At 36.9% G+C, this 22,648-nt stretch overlaps 1 protein-coding gene across 1 annotated transcript in view; it reads left to right on the top strand.

The window, feature by feature from the left end:
- IRAG1 (inositol 1,4,5-triphosphate receptor associated 1) overlaps positions 1-18,360 on the top strand; it is a 41,591-nt gene extending 23,231 nt beyond the window's left edge. The window contains exons 11-19 of the mRNA XM_070957481.1: positions 1,894-2,034; positions 3,395-3,526; positions 4,861-5,002; positions 5,842-5,891; positions 6,934-7,032; positions 7,399-7,463; positions 15,684-15,803; positions 16,748-16,870; positions 17,939-18,360. Coding sequence (XP_070813582.1) covers positions 1,894-2,034; positions 3,395-3,526; positions 4,861-5,002; positions 5,842-5,891; positions 6,934-7,032; positions 7,399-7,463; positions 15,684-15,803; positions 16,748-16,870; positions 17,939-18,179 — 1,113 coding nt within the window. The 3' untranslated portion in view covers positions 18,180-18,360. The remainder of the gene's footprint in view (positions 1-1,893; positions 2,035-3,394; positions 3,527-4,860; positions 5,003-5,841; positions 5,892-6,933; positions 7,033-7,398; positions 7,464-15,683; positions 15,804-16,747; positions 16,871-17,938) is intronic.
- The last annotated feature ends 4,288 nt before the right edge of the window (positions 18,361-22,648 follow it).

Raw genomic sequence — 22,648 nt, 5'->3', positions numbered from 1 at the left:
TATTTCCAAAAGAGAAAATTCTTCACCTTAAACCTAGTTTTTGGAAACCAAATGGTATTGACATTTTTAAAAAATATTTATTCTACACTGAAATGCATAAAGAGGTTTGCTGCTCTAAAGTATTCTGAAACCTATGCAAAGTAGGTGATTATCATATAAAGATAACAGCAAGTGATTATTGTAGGAAGTAAAAAAATATTTTTTAAAAAATATAGTAAACCATAGAAAAATAGCACAAGCACAAATTACCTAGTACTCCAATAGCTATAATCAGTCAAAGGCTACAACATATAGAGCCGGCATTCAGCATATAGATATTTTGGAGAGGGGAGCATCCATTCTGTCAGCACACTAATCTTATAGCGGTAGGATCAGGGGTGAAATGCTCCCAGTTCGGACCGGATCACCCGATCCGGTAGCGATGGTGGCGGGTGGTTCGGAGAACCGGTAGCAAAAATCCCTGTGCCCCCCCCCCCCACGCCCAGCTGAGCTTTTTTTTTTAACTTTTAAAAGCATTTTTTCTACAACTTCCGCCGCCAAAAAAATGCTTTTAAAAGTAAAAAAAAAAGCCTCTGATGATCCTGCGGCTCAGCTGGGATCGTCAGAGGCTTTTCAAAGCATTTTTTTCTGCAACGAGGTTGCAGAAAAAAATGCTTTAAAAGTCTCTCTGATGATTCCAGCTGAGTTGCCTGATCGTCAGAGAGACTTTTCAAAGCATTTTTTTAAAACGATCAGGCAACTCAGATGGGATCATCAGAGAGACTTTTAAAGCATTTTTTTCTGCAACCTCTTCAGCGGAAAAGGTGGTTTAAAAAATGCTTTGAAAAGGCTCTGACGATCCCAGCTATGTTCCTGATCGGCAGAGGCTTTTCAAAGCATTTTTTTGCAGTTGCAGAAAAAATGCTTTGAAAAGTTAAAATAAAAAAAAAAAGTTGGCCATGCCCACCCAGTCACATTACCCACCACCACCACCAAGCCACACCCACAGAACCAGTAGTAACAAATTTTACATTTCACCCCTGGGTAGGATGCAGTATAAAACCTGCCACCCAGAGTCATTCATAGTGGAAACTTTTGTTGATCTTCCTAATATATTATAAGGTATAGCTAAAAGAGAAATTCAATGTTTAAAAGCTATTTAATTATTTTAAAAGGTTTATTTTATTGTCAGAATAGTTCTGCCTTCTTTACATTAATTTTTATTTGTCCATTATATATAGTGTATAAAAGATGGAAGATAGCTATAAGAATTATATTGATGGTCTCTTGCAAAAGCATTGAGTCTTCAGATTAATAACATTTCATATAGTTCAGCTTGCCACCAGCAGCTTCTTTATAATGCTACCAGTGGTGGGTTCCTCCCAATTCAGCCCGGTTTGCGCAAGCTGGTAGCGATGACGCTATTACGTCACCAAACCGGTTCTCTTTCTTCGGGAGCTGGGCCCTCCCGCCCGCCCCTGTGTTATTCTGACCTTATATTTCTGCTGTTTTCACCCAGCTGAGAGGTGCGGCAGAGTGGATTGCCTCAGCTGGGCAGATTTGCAACGCGCTTCCGTGAAGCGCTCGTTTGGTGTGCCTGCGAGCGAACTGAGCATGCATACGGTGATCGTGCGCAAAGCGTGCGACCGAAGAGGCGATCGCGCGCAAAGCGCGCGCACAAAGAGAACCGGTAGTAAAGCCGGTTAGAACCCACCCCTGAATGCTACCCTACATCATATAAAGCAAGTGTGATGTGCATGTTGTTGTTGTAGGTACCTTAAGCCCATTTCTAGATATATAGGTAGAATATTTTAAAGTAGGAAACATGACTCCCCTGTATGTAAAGTTTGTTGGTGGAAATTAATTCCTTCGATTAATGAAAGGATTCAATTAATTTTTATTTTCCTGCAACAGAATGTATTTGTACAACTTTCATTGGCATTCAGAAATGATAGCTATACATTGGAATCAAGAATTAATCAGGCTGAAAGGGAAAGAAATCTTGCTGAAGAAAATACAGAGAAGGAATTAGACAACTTCAGGGGAGCAGTTACGGTAAGACAAAACATGCTGGGAACCTTTGTTGTGTTCTGTGTTATGTATTTTAAAATTTTCAATAGCTTACTTGTTAGATTTAGGTCCTGCCATTTTTATATAGAAGCTCAAGGCAGGGTACATAGAATTTCTTCCTCTATGAGTTACAACACTGTGAGGTGAGTTGGTATAAGAGAGTGATTGTCATGCAAGGAGCTTCCATGATGAACTCCAAAATCCAAACATTTTGGGAATAATCAGGACAGCCCATTTCAAATTCAAAACAGTAGGAAATTTGAATATTTAAAATTCTGAAGACCTTTTCTTCCATCATGAACATACTATCGCTAGAATTTGTGTAAGGTCAGAAATGGCCTTCAGTGAAAAGAGGTACATGGGTGGAATGGATAATTTTTTTTCTATCTCTTTATCTGTTTGTCTGTCTATTCATCCATTTATCTACCCACCCACCAACTATCCATCTGTCCATCCATCTATCTATCCATCCACCCATCTCAGTTGTTTTGGATCATGATTTCTTGAAATCCAACTACCATCATTTTGAAATAGTATCTGTTTTTAAGAAAGTTGATTGTACTGGCAGTAATAATAATTGACATAGTATATTAAAAGTTGCCATGGTTTCTGACTAATAGTTCCCACTTGACCTTTTAAGAAATACTCAATTGTGAAAGCATGACTCGGTGAAGCCATTTTCTAAATTTTAGATTCAAACTTTGGCTATGTTCATTTTTTATATTAATATTTAGAGTTAACAACAACTACTAATAAGGACAAGTATTGCTAAATAATTAATTCAGCAAAGCATACATTTCCCTGATTGGAGTAAGATAGTCTACATGTTTTCTGACTATCAAGCTTTTGGTAAAATATAAGAACATTTTAAATTCTAATCATGAAAACCTATCTTTTATCTCTTCAAGATAAAAAATTTCTAACACTACATTAAAAATATAGTATATTGTTCAGGTATTTTATATTTTCTACATTAATAGTGGGTTGATGGAACAAGTGCAAAATACAAGTAGATTATAGTTAGAAGATGATTATTATTCTTTATGCTTTTCTGAGTGAGAGAAGGAGAAATGGATGATAAAAGCCTGCTCATGACTAATCCTTTGAGTAGTTATTTGGATGTTGACTCAACAGTATGTCTAGAATAAAAAAAACTCCTTTCATGTTACATTATATTTTTAAGTTTTTAGAAACAGATAAAACAGGTGCCATTTTATTACGTTTATTGCAAATTATCCTTTTATGGCTTTATTGCACTTCGACTTTTCAAATTTAAAAAAATAATAAATTAATAATATTTTAAATTTATAATATAGTTAATATGTTATGGAACACTCTGTTTCAGTCTTCAGCTTCCTTGTGGCATCACTCTGAACATCGAGAGATGTACCAGAAATTATTGGAAGACATTGCTGTGCTTCATCGTTTGGCTTCAAGACTGTCCAGTCGGGCCGAAATGGTTGGCGCTGTTCGTCAGGTAAAAACCATTAAAACTGCCAGTTAACTCAGGGGTGAAATCCAGCAGGTTCTGACAGGTTCGGGAGAACCAGTAGTGGAAATTTTGAGCAGTTCGGAGAACCGGTAGCAGAAATTTTGAGCAGTTCGGAGAATTGGCAAATACCACCTCTGGCTGGTCCCAGAGTGGGGTGGGAATGGAGACTTTGCAGTATCCTTCCCCTGGAGTGGGGTGGGAATGGAGATTTTGCGGTATCCTTCCACTGTCACGCCCACCAAGCCATGCCCACCAAGCCACACCACACCCACCAAGCCACACCCACAGAACCGGTAGTAAAAAAAATTGGATTTCACCACTGGGTTAACTATATATTCTCACTCTGAGTTGATTATTGGTCAATCCATGACTGATTCTAGCTAAAAGAGAGGCTGAAACCCAGATAACAGGCATAATCCTAAAACAATATCCAAAAGTCTGAACACACTATACTTTTTTTTTTTAACACACCAGCACCACCTCTAAGGTTCCAGGCACGTGTTTTTTCCAGCCCACAGTCAAATGCCTTGTGAGAACATAGATCTAAAAATTTCTTACAATCCAAAATAACCTTATTGTTTAAGCAAGTACGGACTGAAGGCGTTCAATTTACTAACACAGTGGAGATATAAATGAAGATTCACACAGAATAAATTGATAAAATAAGGTAAACTAATCAGTAGATTGCAAGAAAAATGTACATAATAGTAAGGTTTAAAAAATGTGGTTTAGTTGGCATAAACAACTCTTGATCCTGAAGAACTAGCCTCCAAAACGGAGAATCTCAGAGTATCTGATACTTCAAGAATTCTTGGGATCAGATTGCATCCAGGCAATCACCTTTCATAGTATGATAGTTCTGCCTTTAATGGGTCATAGATTAAAAGACAGAATTCAGATACTGTCACTCCCTGAGGAACATTTATTTGAATATTAATAACAAAAAGAAAAAAGAAAAATGACATTCTATTCAATGGCATTCTCATTGAATATGTGCCAAATTGGCAGGGTCTCCTTTTGAGTAAAATCATATAGCTAAAAACTGTTATATACAGTAGAACCTCTGGTCACAACCATAATTGGTTCCATAACTTTGGTCGCAAACTGATTTGGTCGTGACCCGAACCTAATTTTGGAAATTTACAAAAAAAATGGCGCAGAAGGGGAAATCGGCCACGGGAAAAAATTGTGCATTTTTTGGTTGGAACCCGATTTGGTCATGGTCAGAAGCGTTCATGACCAGATGTTCTACTGTACTGCTATTTCCTTGATATCAAAAATATACCTTTATGTGTGTTGTTCTTATCTATTTCTTCTAGGAAAAACGTATGTCAAAGGCCACTGAAGTTATGATGCAGTATGTAGAGAATTTAAAAAGAACATATGAAAAGGATCATGCTGAGCTCATGGAGTATAAGAAACTTGCTAATCAGAATTCTAGCAGAAGCTATGGTTCTCCAGGTAAAACTTCCTGAGATTTTAAACACATCTTTGTATTGCTGTAAAACCTTTATTTGCTCTCCTACATAGTTAAAGATAATATGGAGTGTCCCAAAACTCTTACCATAGTTTTAAGAAATCTTAAAATTGCACTGAGTCCTTTGGGACATCTTGTGTGTATAAAATACCTGATAAATAGAATATTTATTTATTGAATAAAATTGTGCATCTTGATTTAGCAGGAGGCAGCTCCAGGCTTAAAAATTAAGTACAAATAGGCTTGGTTAGTATTTGTTTTAGAGATTACTAGAAAATTCCAGAGCTCAGAGCTAACATGAGAAGTGAAAAATAACATGGAAAGAAGGCAGTGGTAAAGCTGTTATCAAATTGTGGCCAGAGCTATGAAGTCACCTGGAATCAAACTCCACTTAAATAATACTGTATTTTTTTTAAAAAAAATCTTGATTTAAGTATCTTCAGAAAAACTGAGATTGTAACACATTCAACCAAAATGTCTATGGAGACTCTCAGTCGTCCAGGTCATGGTTGTCCCAAAGGTACTTTTTCAAGAGGCAACTGAGCTTTCTGGTTTCATTTCTCATCCAAGAAGGTTCTTGGATGAGAAGCAAAACATCTTCAAAGAAAAAACGGAAAGTCTAGTTACCTCTTGAAAAAGCACCTTTGGTATGATATTGATAATCCATACTGATCACCATAACAATATTTTATCATAGTTTATAATAATGTTTAATGTTGCTTGATATGAGTCTTATTTTCAATATAAAACAGTCTGTTAAATAATGTTTTGTGTTTTCTACCACTATTTTCTCCATTCAATTTTGTTTTATACTTTGCAACAGATGACGGTGTGCCTCGGACATCAAGATCCATGTCTCTTTCTATTGGAAAGGTATTTTTCCAAATGTTAATAAGCTGTTTAATGCACTATTTGCATAAGTATCCATACTGTAAAATCTATTAACCAAACCTATGCTCTTCTGTAACTCTCCTTGTCCAATAAGATGAATCAGGCAACTATTTAAGAGAAGACTATCACTCATGATGTCCTAGTTAGGATATTTCATCCCAAGCGGTTACAACATTCCCACGCCAGCTTGTGATCTTATTTCCAAATTAGCTGCAATGCAGAAGGAAGGTTCCATGAAGCTGATTTTTATCTGAAAATGCAGGAGGTCTGCAAAAGGTGGGAAGATAGTTTCCCCATTTGAGAGAATTGTTGTCTCATCCTTCTTCCCAGTTTTAGAATATTAGCCTGAGGGGAATGTTGGCACGATAATTGTATTTTCCCCCTCTCTAGCCCACATAAAGCAATTGAAGTAAAACTGCTGATACACGGTCACTTTCCCCTGTGTCTTAGGCAAGGGATGAGAGGTACAAGAGACGTACAAAGCAGCAGGCTGCTTAGATTTTTGGGTTTGTTTGTTTTTTTCCTCTTGTGCAAATTTGTATTGGGTGGAGACATGAGATTTTTACTGCTGCAACAGTGTGAGGCAGGATTAAGTGATTAAGAAATGGAAAGAGTGAAGTGTTTCAAAGAAAACATAAATTTAACATAATATATAATTTGGCCCTTAGGAAGCCACTACATTAAGAACTTAGCTATCAGAGACAGCAGACCTGAGGTACCAATAGAGAACCAACTCCACTGGAGACAATTAAGTTTGCTTCTGAATAAACATATATAAAATTATCCTGCACTTAACATTCTGTGAGATTCTTTTATAGAAGTGTTATGGAGCCGTAGAAACTATTGCCGCTGTTTGAAAGTTACGATAAAATTACTTTGTGAATTTTATGGAGTTGTACAGCAACTGTATCCTGAAGTCCCATGGTTTCCTTTCTGCATGTTTTGTTCTAATCTGTTTAGTTGTATTTCCCATGAAACTATCATAAATGTCTAGATTGAAATATAACATGCTTTTTCGTTTTAGGTGCCTCGAAGGAGAGTCAGCGTTGCTGTTGTTTCAAAGTTTGAGCTTCCAGGCCAGTCACCTAGCCAGTCGCCCATACCTTTGGTGTCATCTTCTCTGGTAAAATTTACACTTAGAAAATTGTATATAAATACACTTTTAAAGAATAAAACTTTGATTTCGATTAATTAAAAATGCCATATATTCTAAACCTGGCCTATATAAAGATTCATATAAATATAAATTAATGATTACATTTATACTCCAAATAAATGTAAGTATGCAGTTAGGTGAAAAACTGTCTTAAAACTCTCAAGGAAGTACTTTTCGATCTTCCAGTTTATACTGAAATTGTTGTCTGTTGGATATTAATTATTTGGAAAACACACAGATTGTATATTTCATGTGATCAGGGTACTCTCATATATTAAATGCAATTTATGCTCTTGATTTTGAATGACATTGAATGAATATTTTTATTTACAGTCTGAATCATCAAATGGAAGAAGCAATTTGACATCAACTCCGATCTTACCTGTAGTTACAGAGACGTGAGTACATGAATATTTATTTCATTAAGCATTATACAATAGACAATTTTAACTGGCATTAAAATATTTCCTTTTTCAAAAAAAAGCAAGGCAATATAATACAGCTTGATAATACATATAATAATACAGTAATAAATATAGTCATATGGTAGATAGTAATACAGTAAGGGCTCAACTGTATTACTATTCCTAAATATATATTTTGAGGAACAAATATAATTATCTTTTTGGTGGAATATTTATTTTTGCACTAGTATTCTAGGAAAAGAATATGGTTGGGCAAAGAAACATACCTGATTCTTTGTCTGAATGTTCAGAAATAAGGCCAACTTTGTACACACACACACACACAAAAGGTATATAAGATTGAATCCTTAAAAATGGGGAATAAAGTAATATCATATTCATGAAAACCTTGTGTTTTAGAGAGAAATTGAGTTCATTGGGAATTAACTATCCAATAAATTTATATAAGATTATAGCTTCATGCTGTGATGAGACCCACAGTTTCATGGTATTCTATCACTAGCTCAAGTCAGCATTGATTGTATCTGTTTCTTACTTGCTACATCCCACACATAGAGTTAAAATGGCTCATTTAATATCATACACCACATCATATTTTGCTCAGAGCAGAAATCCAACTTTAAAAATCCCCACAGATGGCTCTTCAGCTTCTGATTGATTGTTGACGTTTAATAGAGTACATCTACACTACAGGTAGTCATCATTTAGATGCCCTATTAACTAGCAACAGTAGTAGAAATATAGAGTAGTTAATTAAATCCTACACTAGATTCAGATGCCAAATCTGCTCTTGCCCATCAATTCCTTTTACCATTACAAAGCAGCCCATACTGGCTGCTCATTTTCTAGTGCTTACCAGACCTTATATTACACAAACTGACCATCTTTTATGCAAAAACACACTTAGAGGCAAATCTGACATATAAAGAATAATACCCAGGTATCAGCAGTCATCTCAGGAATTTTTTCGGTGACCTCAACATGTCCAGGGAAAGCTTATTCTATAATAATTTTGTAAAAAGTGTCATTAGATTTTTTTTGATGAAAGATTAATCTGACTACCTTCCTGGAAGCTGCAGATGTAGTGAACACATTTTAGGTTTTTATTTTATTTTATTTTATTTTATTTTATTTTTGTTTGCTTGTTTGTTTGATATATATCTTGCTTTTCCAGCTATTTCACTTTTCTTCAGGAGCCTTTTAAACTTCAGGGAGGAACACAAATAAAAATTTTGAGCTAGAGGAAAAGAGGATGGATGGATGGATGGATGGGAAAGAGAAAGGGAAAGGGAAAGAGAAAGGGAAAGGGAAAGGGAAAGGGAAAGGGAAAGGGAAAGGGGGAGGAGAAGAGAGGAGAGGAGATGCTTTCCAGAAAAAAGCCAAACTTCAAAGCATGAACTTCAGTCAGATTTGCAAAGGCTCAATCCACTCAATAAATCAGTGCACAAATTAAAACCCTGCCAAGTTGGAAGCATTTCTACATATATTTGCTATGATTTTAAAACCATGACTTACCAACATGGACAGAAATCCAAGTAATGCAAACCAGGAAGTTTTTTAAGTTTCTGATGTGTCACAATACCTGGTTGTTCAGATGTCTTTGTAAGAAGACCAACTTTTGCCCATGTGGAGATCCACTATCTCCATCGATGAGTATTTAAGACAAGGTAAGAAAGGCTGAGCGCCAAAGAATTGAGGCCTTTGATCTATGGTGCTGGAGAAGACTCCTGTGAGTCCCTTGGATTGCAAGGCCATCAAACCGGTCAGTCCTAGAGGAGATCTAAAGACTGCTCTTTAGAAGGCCAGATCCTAAAGATGAAACTCAAATACTTTGGCCACCTAATAAGAAGGAAGGACTCAATGGCGAAGAACCTAATGCTGGGAACGATTGAGGGCAAAAGAAGAAGGAGACGACAGAGAATGAGGTGGCTGGATGGAGTCACTGAAGTAGTAGGTGTGAGCTTAAATTGACTCCAGAGAATGGTAAAAGACAGGAAGGCCTGGAGGAATGTTGTCCATGGGGTCATGATGGGTCGGACACAACTTCGCAACTAACAACAACAACAACAACAACAACAACAAAAATGTTTTCCTCTTGTGGCTGAAGATCTTTTCATTTTGGTATCTGATTAGTTGTGTGTGTGTGTATAGCTGCTAAGCTGAATTGATAAGGACCACTTATTTAAAGGTGGGACCTTTAAATAAATAAACTACATCACTGATAGCATCAGCGATATAATATAACCTTAAGTCTCACTTGTAATCATTCCAAGATAATACAAATGATACAGTAGTTTACTGAATTCCTGAATAAAGATGCTTAAATATCTTTATTTCCTTCACTTCCAAAACATAGGCATGCCAAGAGTGTCATGTTTTGTCAAAAGAATACTGTCAGGAATACAGGATGTTCTGTGTTTTGGAACAGTGCATGAACGTATTTCCTAGAAAGTTTGTATTATATTGGCAGCTATTTTCCCCGGACAAAGAATTTGTCATATTCAGGAAATACAGCACATTTGGAAAAAAAAAAAAAGATTCTGCTGACGTTTTGGAATTATGACTAGTGATTTGTAAACTAGTACAAAATAATGCATAAAAGGGTCCTATTAAAGTGCTTTATGTCTACTGTAATTCTTTCTCTCCATGACAAGTTCTGGGGTTTCTTTTTAAAGACAGGTTTCAGTTAGGGGGAAAAGAAATACTGGAATCTGGGGGGGGGATCCTGATTCTCCCAAAATAAATAAATAAATACATGGAAGTGTTTTAATTCACTTATAATTTCTTGTTTTATTTTTCCCCCTATTTTTAAATATAAACCATAGTTAGGGAACCTATAAGTTGTCTCAATAAATAAGAAACAACAATTGGGCTTTGGCAAAGCCTGAGTTACTTATGAGTAGTAATTGTTTTCAACAAACAAAGCAACAGGCTTCCGCTTGGCTCCGCAAGCTTTGAAGACGCTCTTTTATGAGCGCCCGATCCCTGGTTCCGTAAAAGCCCCAGAACAGCCGAAAAACAGCTGCCTGGAGGCTTGGAACCCTCTCCCCGGGCAAAGGGGAGAGAGAAGAGTCGACAGGGGGAGGTAGAGCCCCCCAAGTGCGCTAGGAGAAATCCTGGGGCGCAAAGGGTGTGGGCTCCCTATAGAAGCCTGTCAAGCTGCTCCGGACCAGGGACAACTCCGCGAAAGCGGAGCTAGAAGCTGCGACCAAAATCTGCTGAAAATCAACGGGGGGACTTTTAACATCTTTACTTTGATTGCAGACAGAGCAAATAAGGAGAAAACAAAAGGAAAACTTGCAAATAACACTTTAACTCCATTTTAAAATGCAGAAAATGGCGCCTGAGGGCGAGAGGAGGAAACTACCAGGGAAAGTGCTTGTTAAGGCTTGTTAAAGTTTGCAACAGTGATACAGCTACTGGATTACACCCTAAGGGAAAGTTTTAAAGTGGAAGCGTCCATGGATAGAATTTGGTATTGAGGAAAAGAATTTGGTACTGACTTTAACTAAAATCTGGTTTTTATACTGTGTGGAAAAGAGTTGAATTATTGTCCTGATAGCTGGATGAATACAAAGTGGCTGAAATATGGCTGACAACAGGGCTGGTGAATCAGCAAATTCCCAAGCTGTGACAGTCCAGGCTTTTCAAGAACTTTTAGACTCTTTTACTTCTGCCCTGTTGAATACAATTGAAAGGGCTTTTTCAAAAACAGCTTGGGAAAATATAAGCAGTTGTTAGAGGGACAGCAGGAAATTATTCAGAAGAATTTGTTTTTGGAAGATCAGGAGATGGACAGAATTAAGAGACTGGCTGGCACAGTTGAAACAAAGATTTTGGTGGACGTTTCCATTCAAATGACAGAAAAGCAACAAATAGTTTCTTTATTGCAAGCTGACAATCTTTATGGCAACAAATTTTGGCTATATGGACAAAGAAATGGACTGAATGATTATACAAGCAAGAAGAGACGAAATGGGGATTTCAAGTTAGAAAACGTGACCTCAAGAAGAAAGCAAGTATTTCAGAAACATCAATCTCAAATCACCATTTTAAAAGTTTCAAAAATAAAACGGGGGGGGGGAGGGGGGGCTGTTGAAAGAATTTATAAAAAAAAAGGATTGAAAAAAATATAGAAAGAAGAGAAGAATAGAAGATATTTTCCTGTGGATTTTGGAACTGGCATCGGACAAATATGTGTTTTAATGGCATTAAGAGATTTATAAAATGTTTAACATAAGGTTATATTATTTTAAAAGATATATGAGATAAATTGTATAAGCTTCTAAGATGCCTAACCCTTTGAAGCAAAGAGGATTAATGTTAAATTCAGAATTTTATTGCAAAATGATAATTAGTTTTGGATAGTAAAGGGCTGCTCTCTAAAAAGTTAGAGGTATTAAGACGGTTAGTTGAAAATTTGAAAGACATCCTCTTGTAGATTCTGAAATTTATATTTGGTAAATAAGTGTTTTAAAGGTACTAAGAGATTTTTAAAATGCTTAACACAAGACTATATTATTTTAAAAGATATATGAGATAAAATGTGTAAGATTTTAAGATGAAAAATTCTTTTTTCTTTTTTTTTTCTTTTTCTCTTTCTTTTTTCTCTGAAGGAAGAGGATTAATGTTAAACTCAGAATTTCACTAGGGAGTAATGTTTAAAAAGAATGATGTTTGAGGGTATAGAAATGGAATTTATTCATGATTTTTACTGTTTGTAAGACTGCTAAAGTATTGGATTATACATCAAGGAAATATAAATTTTTATAAGCAGGAAGAATTAACTTAATTTAATTGGTTTTGAGAATATATAAAAGGGAGGTTGATGAATTGGAGCAAGGGAGTTAAAGAACATGTGAGAGTTTTGAACTTTATAATTTATTAGTTTATTTTAGCATATGTTTGTTAGATGCTATACCCTGTTTTTGCTCTGGGAAGTCGGGGGGGTGGGGTGGGTGGGATAAGGGATGGGGGGGAAGTGGTCAATAGAGAAATGTTGTAGCAGAAGAAAGTATATTCTATGAGTAGAATATAGGAGTTGCTCAGACACTAAAGGAGGAAAATATTTCACAGCAAAGAAGTTAGAAAGAAGAGAGGAGGAGGTGGTAGGAAGAGGAGAGGAAGGGTGAGGAATGGAAGAAAGGAGAGGAGGAAGGGAAGGGAAGGGGACAGGAGTAGGAGTGAAGGCGAGAAGGGGGGAAAGAAGAGAGAGGTGGGGGAAAGGGAAAGGAAGTAGGATGAGGGGGGAGAGGAGGCAGGAGAAAGTAGGAGAGAAGAGGAGGGAGGAAAGGGAAAGAAAGGAGGAGAAGAAGAAGGTTTGTTGTGGAATGAGGGGAGAAAGAAAAGAAGAGCAACTCTGAATGTAATTAAAATGTCTTATTTTAATGCTTTCTTTAAGGGAAACATGTATATGTAGGATTTCTTATGTATAAGAAAATGTACAATTTCTATTATGTGGGGAAGGTGAAAGGGTGGGGGGGAGAAAATTGTTTATATTTCTTATAAAACTTTTCAATAAAAAACAAACAAACAAACAAACAAACAAAGCAACAGTATAGTCAATAATATTCTATGGAGATGATTCTTTGTGTAACTACTTACCAAAGACTCTTAAGAAATTCCTTCAAGTTAATGGGGTGGCCCATTAAAGAACTGTAAGTGCTTGTATACTGGGCTTTGTGTGAAGAAACTCTACCATTCACAAACTATGGTGGAAGTAACTAAGAATGTACAAATTAAGGCAAAACGTCATGTTCTTAGTGGGACTTTTAGGTCCAAAAATAAGGAAGTGATTTAAATCTGAACAAACAATGAGCAACTACCTATCAAACAAAGACTATTAGAAAGGGCAAATTTGAAAATTTGAAGGAAACAATAAGGGGGCACAATCAGAGATGGGTTCTGACCAGTTCTGGAGAATCAGTAGTGGAAATTTTGAGTACTTCCGATAAATACCATCTATGACTGGCCCTGCCCCCATCTATTTTCTGCCTTCCGAGTCACAGCTGATCGGGAGGAAATGGGGATTTTGCAATAACCTTCCCCTGGAGTGGAGAGGGAATGGGGATTTTACAGTATCCCTCCCCTGCCACGCCCACCAAGCCACACCCACAGAACCGGTAGTAAAAAAATTTGAAACCCACCACTGGGCACAATGGCTCAGTAGTTAAAAAGACTGAGACCCAAAAGTTGGGCAACAGGGTGAGCTCCCAATCTTGCCCCAGCTCCTGCCCATCTAGCAGTTCAAAAGCATGCAAATGCAAGCAGATAAATGGGTATCACTTTGGTGGGAAGGGAACAGTGTTCCATGTGCTTCAGCGTATAGTCATTCTGACCTCATGACCACAGAAGCATCTTTAGACAATGCTGACTCCCTTAGCTAAGGAATGGAGATAAGCACCGCCCTCTAAAGTTGGACACTACTGGACAGGGGAAACCTTTACTTTTATCTTTAAGAAAACAATAGGTCTGAAACAACTGGGTATAAAATACTTTAATGTAGCTGTACAGATACCAGGACTATTTGTCAGACCTCTGTGTGATTTGATAGGCTGATTTACAACTTGTATTCTGTTAAAAACCTCTATTCTAACTGTCCTGACAATTCAGCACTCTTCCCTGCAGTAGAACGGGAATGGGCAACCTCTGACCAGGCTTTATTTGGCATATCAAAAGTAGTTTATTCCAAAAATGGATGAAGAACCGGTGGGGAATGGGAAATGATGAATGGGGCTCAGTAGCCATCTTCTGCAATCTGCAGAACCCATATCATACTTTATGCATTCCTGGAATGGTGTGACTCAACTGTCTTTAGGCAAGGAGCCTGGATAGCTCAACAGACAGAGCTCTGTAATTTAAGACCAGCTGTCTGCAATTAAAGTAAGATTGAATCCCGCCAGGCTGAAGGTTGACTCAGCCTTCCATCCTTTCTAAGGTAGGTGAAATGAGGACCCAGTTTGTGGGGGCAATAAGCTGACTTTGTATAAATATACAAAAGTATGAAGGCTATTGCTTAACACATTGTAAGCTGCCCTGAGTCTCTGGAGAAGGGCAGCATATAAATCAAATTTAAAAAAAAAAGGAAAGAGACAGAGGATAACAGCAAGACATTTTAAGATTCTCTGTTTGCTTTATGGTGGCAAAATGCCCTGAACAAACCCAATCTCTCTTTCCCTTTTCTTCAAGCAATAATCAGCTTGGTATACAATAATTTGGGGTGTGTTTCGTTTGAGGCATGTCAATAGTGTTAGTTATTATTTGAAGGGGGTGCAGCTATTTTTGTATGTTGGTACAAAGCACAGCAGGCCAGGTGAGATGAGTATGAGTATGAGTAAAATACGTATCTTCTCAGAACTGGCTGGCATCTGATAGAGGAGGAGGAACTGACAGAGGATTAGAGTGGGAATTTCTTGCCTAAATAATGTTTAAGCTCCTAAATATAAAGGACAGACTTTCCCAGGAAAAACAATATGACTTTTGTAGTGTTTTCCAAGAATTTTTGCTTTCTTATACATGCTTCCAGGAGACAGTGGGGCCCATGAAGCTGTGATATGAGATATTTGGTACAATCATAAATAAATCGGACAAGATGAGAAACAGCTAGACTGTATTCCTGTGGGTTGTTTTTTTTTTTAAACTTCTTTTTAAATAAGAGCTGCATCAGTTACTTGTTCTGGGAGAAAAGCATAAATTATACATCATTTTGGGGGGAGTTTTACTTAGACAATTTGCAGAAATGGGTTAGGATGCAGTCCATTGCCATCCATTGCCGTCCTGATCTATATGGGGGCATCTTCTCTAATTTTGCTCAAAGAGTACAAAGCATGTAATGTTTGCTGAATCATGTTCTATCTAATCAAAACTGGAAAATACATCATTTTCTCCAATTTTGATTGGTTTAGGTGGTGTTTTTGTAATGTTATATGAATGAAATCAGCCTTTCCTAGGAGTACTGTATCTGGGCTGCAAAATAGCAGCAACTAGCTATAGAAAACTCTGCCCTTATGCTGGTAACCATCTGGATATGGAAGCCTTAGGCTTTCAATCCCAAAGATAAGGAAGGAAGGAAGGAAGGAAGGAAGGAAGGAAGGAAGGAAGGAAGGAAGGAAGGAAGGAAGGAAGGAGAGATACCTCATGCTCCTAATATACAACCTAAATAATGATGCATCATTTTCCTTTTAAATCTCTTAGTGCAAAACCAAACAGCGACCAGGATTGTGAACATCCTCCTTCGGCATCAACAGAAAGTGGCTTGGAAGAGATCAGCCCAGAGGCAAAAGCCAAAATAGAAGAGGAAGCTTATAACAAAGGGTGAGAACTTGGACATTATCACTTCGGAGTATACTCACTTTTGTTGCCACCAGTTTAGACATTAATGGCTGTGTGTTGCGTTATTTTCAGGGGACAGCACATTTACACTGTTATATAAGCTGTATACTCACTACATTACATTGTAGCCAGGTGTCATTTCTTCAGTGTTGTCAGGTGAAAAGATATGCTTAAATATTTACAAAATGTGAGGGGCTGTACTCACTTCTGTGACATACTGTATTTTAAATCTTTTCTTCAACCCCAGATCTAAAATCAGATTAGATTTTAGAGACCTCGTATCCCCATCAATATTCTGGCTGCAGGCATTATAAAAATGTACTGAATCCTCACTGCTGCTTTTGTTTCTGAAGGTGTACAGTTCCTTATTCTGGTCCATGAATTCATACATTAGGAATGAATAAATTTGTTGTTCAGTTGCCAAGCTGTGTCTGACTCTTCGCAACCCATGGACCAAGTAATACTGTAAATGCGGCAGGGGAAATAGTTCTATGACCTTCCATATATCAAGAATTTCAGTGTTCTGGAAGTCAACAATTTATGGACTGGGGAGGTCCTAAAACAGAAATGACACATAATATAATTAAGAAAGTGATCTTGCTCTTTTTTTTTTCTTTTAAGGAAATAAAATTCTGAGTTCGCCAATGGATTTGGCGAAAGAACAGAGCTGAACTGAATTGTGGTTTCCCAAACTGTGTTCAGTTTTCATTTCATTAGTAATATACTAGCTATTGCTATATAATTTTTTTTATAAAATTAGGGAGGTCTAAAATGTTCATTAAATATTTCCTTGTTCATTAAAATTCTAAATTGTCTCCTTTTAGTCCTTTTAGGAAAGATCTGAACTGCCCCTCCTCAATCAGTCAATCTACTGATTTCAGAGAGGTTCGTTCAGCTCTAATCTTATTATGAATCTATACTTACAGCTATCAGGAAGGCCTAAAGAAAAACAAGGAAAGTGAAGAGCTGAAAGACAGTGAAGAGAAAATTCATGAAAAACTCAAGGATTTTTTGCCCATGGAAAATGATAAGAATAGCAAGCCACAGAGGTAAGGACATTGCTTATTCATAATGAAAAGGAGACTATTTTTTTTTCTGATTAAATAGCTATTCCTATGTGGAATATCCAACAATTGAATAGATCAGGATCAGGATTAAAGTACTGTAGTTTATTTTCTGTTATCTCTTTTTTTTTAAAATGCAAACATTTTAAAAAAACAAAACATGTCAACTCTTTTTTGCATTTGTAAAACAGAAGGTTTGTAAAACAGAAGGTTTACAGAAACTTATACAGAAATAATTCTGTGTGACAAAACAGGCTTAATTCCTTTTGCGGATCATTCATCTGTTACTTTAAAAACAAAACATTAACAGGTTGCTTAGAAAAAGATTTGGTAGAAGGGGCATTCCTGAAGATGAAATGCATAATTTGGGTCAAACACTGTTAAAAAAGATTTCTGACAAATCTTTCAGTTCATATAATCATTGGGAGAAAGGGAGTATGTTTATGTAGTTTTTGTGATATTGTGTTAGGCTTCTTGTTGTCTGTGAATTTCTATATATGTTTTTGTGAAATGGGTGGTTATATAAATTAGCTAAATAAAATTAATGTTGAATTTGGGTCTCCTGCTAGAGCAGGGAGTTGGACTATAAGACCTCCGAAGATCTTTTTAACTCTGTTATTCTGTACTCTCTGGGGGTTTTTTAAAATTACAAAGTGACTACAGCCATTGAGAACTTCGGTGGCTTTGAATATGTAATAGCAACTTTTGACTGTAGCACTGATTCTGTATTTGCTGTTTATATTGCTACTTCGTTTTTCTTTCTAGTGCCATTAATATAAACTTTAGAAAGAGACTTGTATATTATATAAATCCTTAGATTTGAGCAAACGAGAGAATCCAAATGAATAAAGAAGAAGAATTGCTGCCATAATGCTGACCACCCTAGCTGTTATATTCAGTACAGGACTCAATAAATCAAGTATTAAGTCGGAGTCTTAAAGGAGATGGTAGCATTGTAGGCAGTAGAAACGTTGTGATTCGGAATGCTTCCAAAAAAGCTCATTTTATTTTATTTTTTTTTACTCCTTCCCCCACCCCCGCTTCATTTTACAGCAAACTTGAAGTTGTTATCCATTATGTACAGATACTGTATCCCAAACTGCATAAACACTGGAATGTGCTCTGGATTGTAGCAGCCATTATTACAGTTTTTGCTGTAGTGCTGGGAACCTCCTGTTTATACAATTACTTCTTCTCCTATACGGAGAGATCAGATGGAGCCCAAGTGAAACCTGCCTGCTCTGCTGCCCATCGGTACTCTTGGGGAAATTCAGGACTGCAACATGACCAGTAACAAAATCACGCCTGGGGAGGGGGGGGGGCGGAGAACCCATTGAAGAAACAGCAGGAATAACCCTTTACAAAACTTGAGATGAACAATGCAGAGTGCTGTCACTCCTGTGATGGTTATATGTAATCAACAACCCACTGCTTCGTTTCTTTTATGTCATCAGTTTTGTGAATGCATTGTGGTTTTTAATTATCCAGCCACGCCAGCCAATAAATCTTGTTTTCTCTGTTACGGTAATTGTTATTTGATTGATGTGCCTGAATATTGGAAGAATTGTATGGGAAAATACAAAGATAGCAGTTGATCAAAATCTGGAGTAGAGAAGTTCATCAGTGGAATGTAAAATGTAAAGTCCATTCCTTCTACAGAATGTCACAACAGACTTGCTGCTATATAAATGTTAGCATTAATTCTTCCTATACATTTCAGTTTGGCTGCTGTTCACTAACATCTTAGAGGTCTGCATTTGATCTCACAATCACAGGGATGAGCTAATGCTAAAACTGCAAAACACTGAAATGTTTTGCTATAGGCAGATTCCATACTTATGAGACATGACCCTTGCTACCCTCACCACAAAAATAGATGAAATGCAGGCCAGGGACATGTTATTTTGTTAATTACTTTTCTTTTTAAAGTGAAACTTTACAAAAACTACATCTGTAAAGGTCTACCATGTTCCAATAAGATGAAATAATATTGTAGTAATAGTTAGGTTCACAGATCATACTAATCCATATTTATTTTATTGCATTTTATTAAATAAACCATAGTCAGCTGGATTTGCACATTTCTGCCCAAAAATATGCTAAGATGAAAACAAACTAAACTTTGCTTAGTGTGTAAATTCAGGCAATGTGTTGTATGTATCACAGTTTGCAAACTATTGCCTCATAAGTACAGATAGTCCTCAACGTACAACCACAATTGAACCCAAAATTTATGCTGCTAAGTGAGAAATTTGTGAAGTGAGTTTTGTCCCATGTTACGATCTTTCTTGCCACAGTTGTTAAGTGAATTACTGTAGTTGTTAAGTTAGTAACAGGGTTCTTAAGTGAATCTGGCTTCCCCATTGACTTTGTCAGGTCACAACAGCTGATCACATAACTCCAGAATAATGCAACCGTCATAAATCATCATCCAGCTTCTGAATTTTGATCACATGACCTTGGGGATGCTGCAATGATCATAAGTGTGACATGTGGTCATAAGTCACTTTTTTCAGTGCTGTTGTAGCAATTGCAATAGCACTTAGACTTATATACCACTTTACAGTGCTTTACAGCCCTCTCTAAGCGGTTTACAGAGTCAGCATATTGCCCCTAACAATCTGGGTCCTAATTTTACTGACCTTGGAAGGATAGAAGGCTGAGTCAACCTTGAGCCTGGTGAGATTCGAACTGCCAAATTGCAGGCAGCCACCAGTCAGCAGAAGTAGCCTGAAGTACTGCACTCTAACCACTGCACCACTGCGGCTCCTCAACTCCTCCTTGTAACTTCAAACAGTCATTAAGTGAACTGTTGTACGTGAAGGACTACCTGTACTGCAAACTTGAAGAATTGTATTTCTGATGCAGTGTGAGGGTGAGCAATGCAAGGAGGTGTAGGTTTTGACAAATGGGAGCATTCTTACAAAGTACTAATCAATTGGATACAATACAGTACTTGAGGTTTCCTCCTCTTATTTTTGCTACTTCAGAACAAAAAAGTAGCAGCTAAGATGTTAAAATCCAAACTAAAAGTAGTTTAAGAGATAGAATGTGAACATTTGCCTAATCTCTGTTCTCCTTATTCTGGTGAACCAGGAGGTCTTTTCCCACAAAAAAATAAGCCATGATTTGATTTGGCTTTGGCTTAGTATGATCAATGAACCTTGTTATGGTTTATCGTTATATATACATCAGGCTGAGGTTTGTTTCTCATTTTTTAAAAAATGGTGTGAAAATGCTGTTAACACCTCAACAGCAAAACTCCTTTGTATTCTGTAGCTAACGTTAACATACACAATTAAATCTAAATGTCTGGAACAAAAGACAGCTTCTTAGTAGGTTGGCAGGAGATGCTGGGTGGTATGTGGTTTCTGTTCCTTGGAATCAGAAGAGAGGATTTTTGTTCCTGAAAGTATAAATAGATTTCCTGACACAATTCAAAGTTAGGAAACATCAAATTGCAGGCATAACCACACAATAAGTAAAAGTCAACTGAGTAGCACAAATAGAAATGCTTAAAGAGCAGAGTGAAAGAATGGCTCGCAGTTCAGGCATTCTTTGTGGTTTATTTCAGCTAGTGGAATGCAAACAGCCCCAGAGCATATTTCTTACTAATTTGTAAAATTGATTCTTGGCAAAAGCATGATGCATGCTGAGATCATACTGCTTTAGCTTTTCTCACAAGTTTACTTGCATTATTTGGTGTATGAAAGGGGCTATTTGACAAAAACATTCAGGATATGAACTTTTCTTTGAAGTGTGTATGAGGGTGAGGTTCTGTCCTGCCTCACGTGATTGGGCATGAGTGACTTGTAGTCCAATAGGCAGCTTGCTGTCCCCAGAATCCCCTAGATCAGGGGTGTCAAACTTGCATTGTCACATCGTCGTCACGTGATTTATCGCAACTTCCTCCCCTCTTTGCTAAAGTGGGGTGGGCGTGACCAGTACATGACACATCTGGCCCACGGGCTGTGAGTTTGACACCCCATGTCCTAGATGGTGCCACCAATCCAGAATAAAAAAGCAGGCAAGTTCTACCAGCATTTGTGGAGAGGCTTTTTTTGCCCCCCATAGCTGCAGGGGTGAAATGCTCCCGGTTCGGACTGGATCACCCGATCCAGTAGCGATGGTGGCGGGGGTTCAGAGAACCGGTAGCAAAAATCCCTGTGCCCCCCCCCATGCCCAGCTCAGCCGCGCGATCATCAGAGGCTTTTTTTTTAACTTTTAAAACCTACAACCTTTTAAAAGTAAAAAAAAAAAAGCCTCTGAAGATCGCAGAGCTCAGCTGGGGTCGTCAGAGACTTTTAAAAGCATTTTTTTCGGCCAAAGAGGTTGTAGAAAGAAAAATGCCTTTAAAAGCCTCTGGCGATCCCAGCTGAGTTGCCTGATCTTCAGAGGCTTTTAAAAGCATTTTTTTTTGCAACCTCTTAAGGATGTAGAAAAAATGCTTTTAAAAGTTAAAAAAAAAAGTTAGCCACACCCACAGAACCGGTAGTAACAAATTTTACATTTCACCACAGCTTATAAGTACTTATTAAAAGTACTTATGTGGATCTTCACATTTTCCAAATTTTAAAAAACAAACAAAAGATTGTGCATAAAATGATTGGTCCTGTCATCACAATGTTGTCAGAATATTCCTGCAGCATTCAGGCAAAGCAGAGATCCCATATGGGAAAAACAAAATCTTCCATTTTGTTCTACACCTTGAGAAGTACAAAATGGCAGAGCCCAGAGTGAAATTTCGCCCTAGATTACTGGACAGCTGTCCTTCAAATATAATAAGCAGGAAATAGGTATGAAATTCTTTGAAGTAGAAGTTTCTCCAAAAACATAATTTGCAAGTTTTATGTTAAGTAGTTTTGAATATCTAGAGGTTAATAAGTGAAGTGGCTATCATTGATGCTCAACACAACTTGGTGTATAATTTTAGCATGGGATCAATCTCTAAAGGGCCATAGGTAAATAAAATAATGGCATTAAGCATGTTCAGTAAGGCTAGTGAGAATGTGTATTATTGACTGTCAAACTGGAAGAATGAATGAAAGAGGCTAAAGAATGAAACCAACTGCTTTCCTTTGAATTAAATAACTTTACTAATAAGATATATCTATCATACAGTTTTCATTTCATGTGACAAAAAAGATCATGAAATGCTTTATACACAAAATGTTAAGTATGTTTACTCAAATTAAGAATTAATGGGCACATAAAAAAATATTGGAACAATTGATTCATCCTAGAGAGTAGAATTTTATATGCAAAGTGAATGACTGTCTTTACAAGGCAAAGTACTGAGATAAAAAGTTTTTTTCTTCAGCTGTCTCCAGACTATTACTTTTTCATTAATAGGATTTGAAGTCACCTATAATTATAACGCTTAAAATTAGCTCATTGGTGGTTATTGGCAGACTGAGAAACAAATAAGTAACCCCCTTTTGTGAAAAATAACTTTTAAAAACCAGATCCTTTGTTTCATTAAAAACACCAGAACATAGACATTTTTATATTTTCAAATTTATAGGATTTATACACATAATTGACTAGATCATCTTACACCATTTGCACCGAATAAGTGCTATTTCAAGGTTTGGTTGGTTGAGGTTTTTTTTTTTTTTTCCCCTGAAGTGCAATATTTATTTATTTGGCTTTAACAAGACACATTTGTTTCTTGTGCACAGCACTGGTATTTTAAGTAGGAGGAGTTCAAGAGTCACTATTTTTTGTTTAAAACTTGTAAGACTTTGCACAGGTGTGCTAGTA

Source organism: Pituophis catenifer, unplaced genomic scaffold (assembly GCF_029215685.1).
Source record: "Pituophis catenifer annectens isolate HBS135680 unplaced genomic scaffold, rPitCat1.0.hap2 SCAF_1, whole genome shotgun sequence".
NCBI classification, from domain to species: Eukaryota; Metazoa; Chordata; class Lepidosauria; order Squamata; family Colubridae; genus Pituophis; species Pituophis catenifer.
The sequence above is the reverse complement of the archived record's forward strand: the minus strand, read 5'-3'. Positions and strand labels throughout refer to the sequence as shown.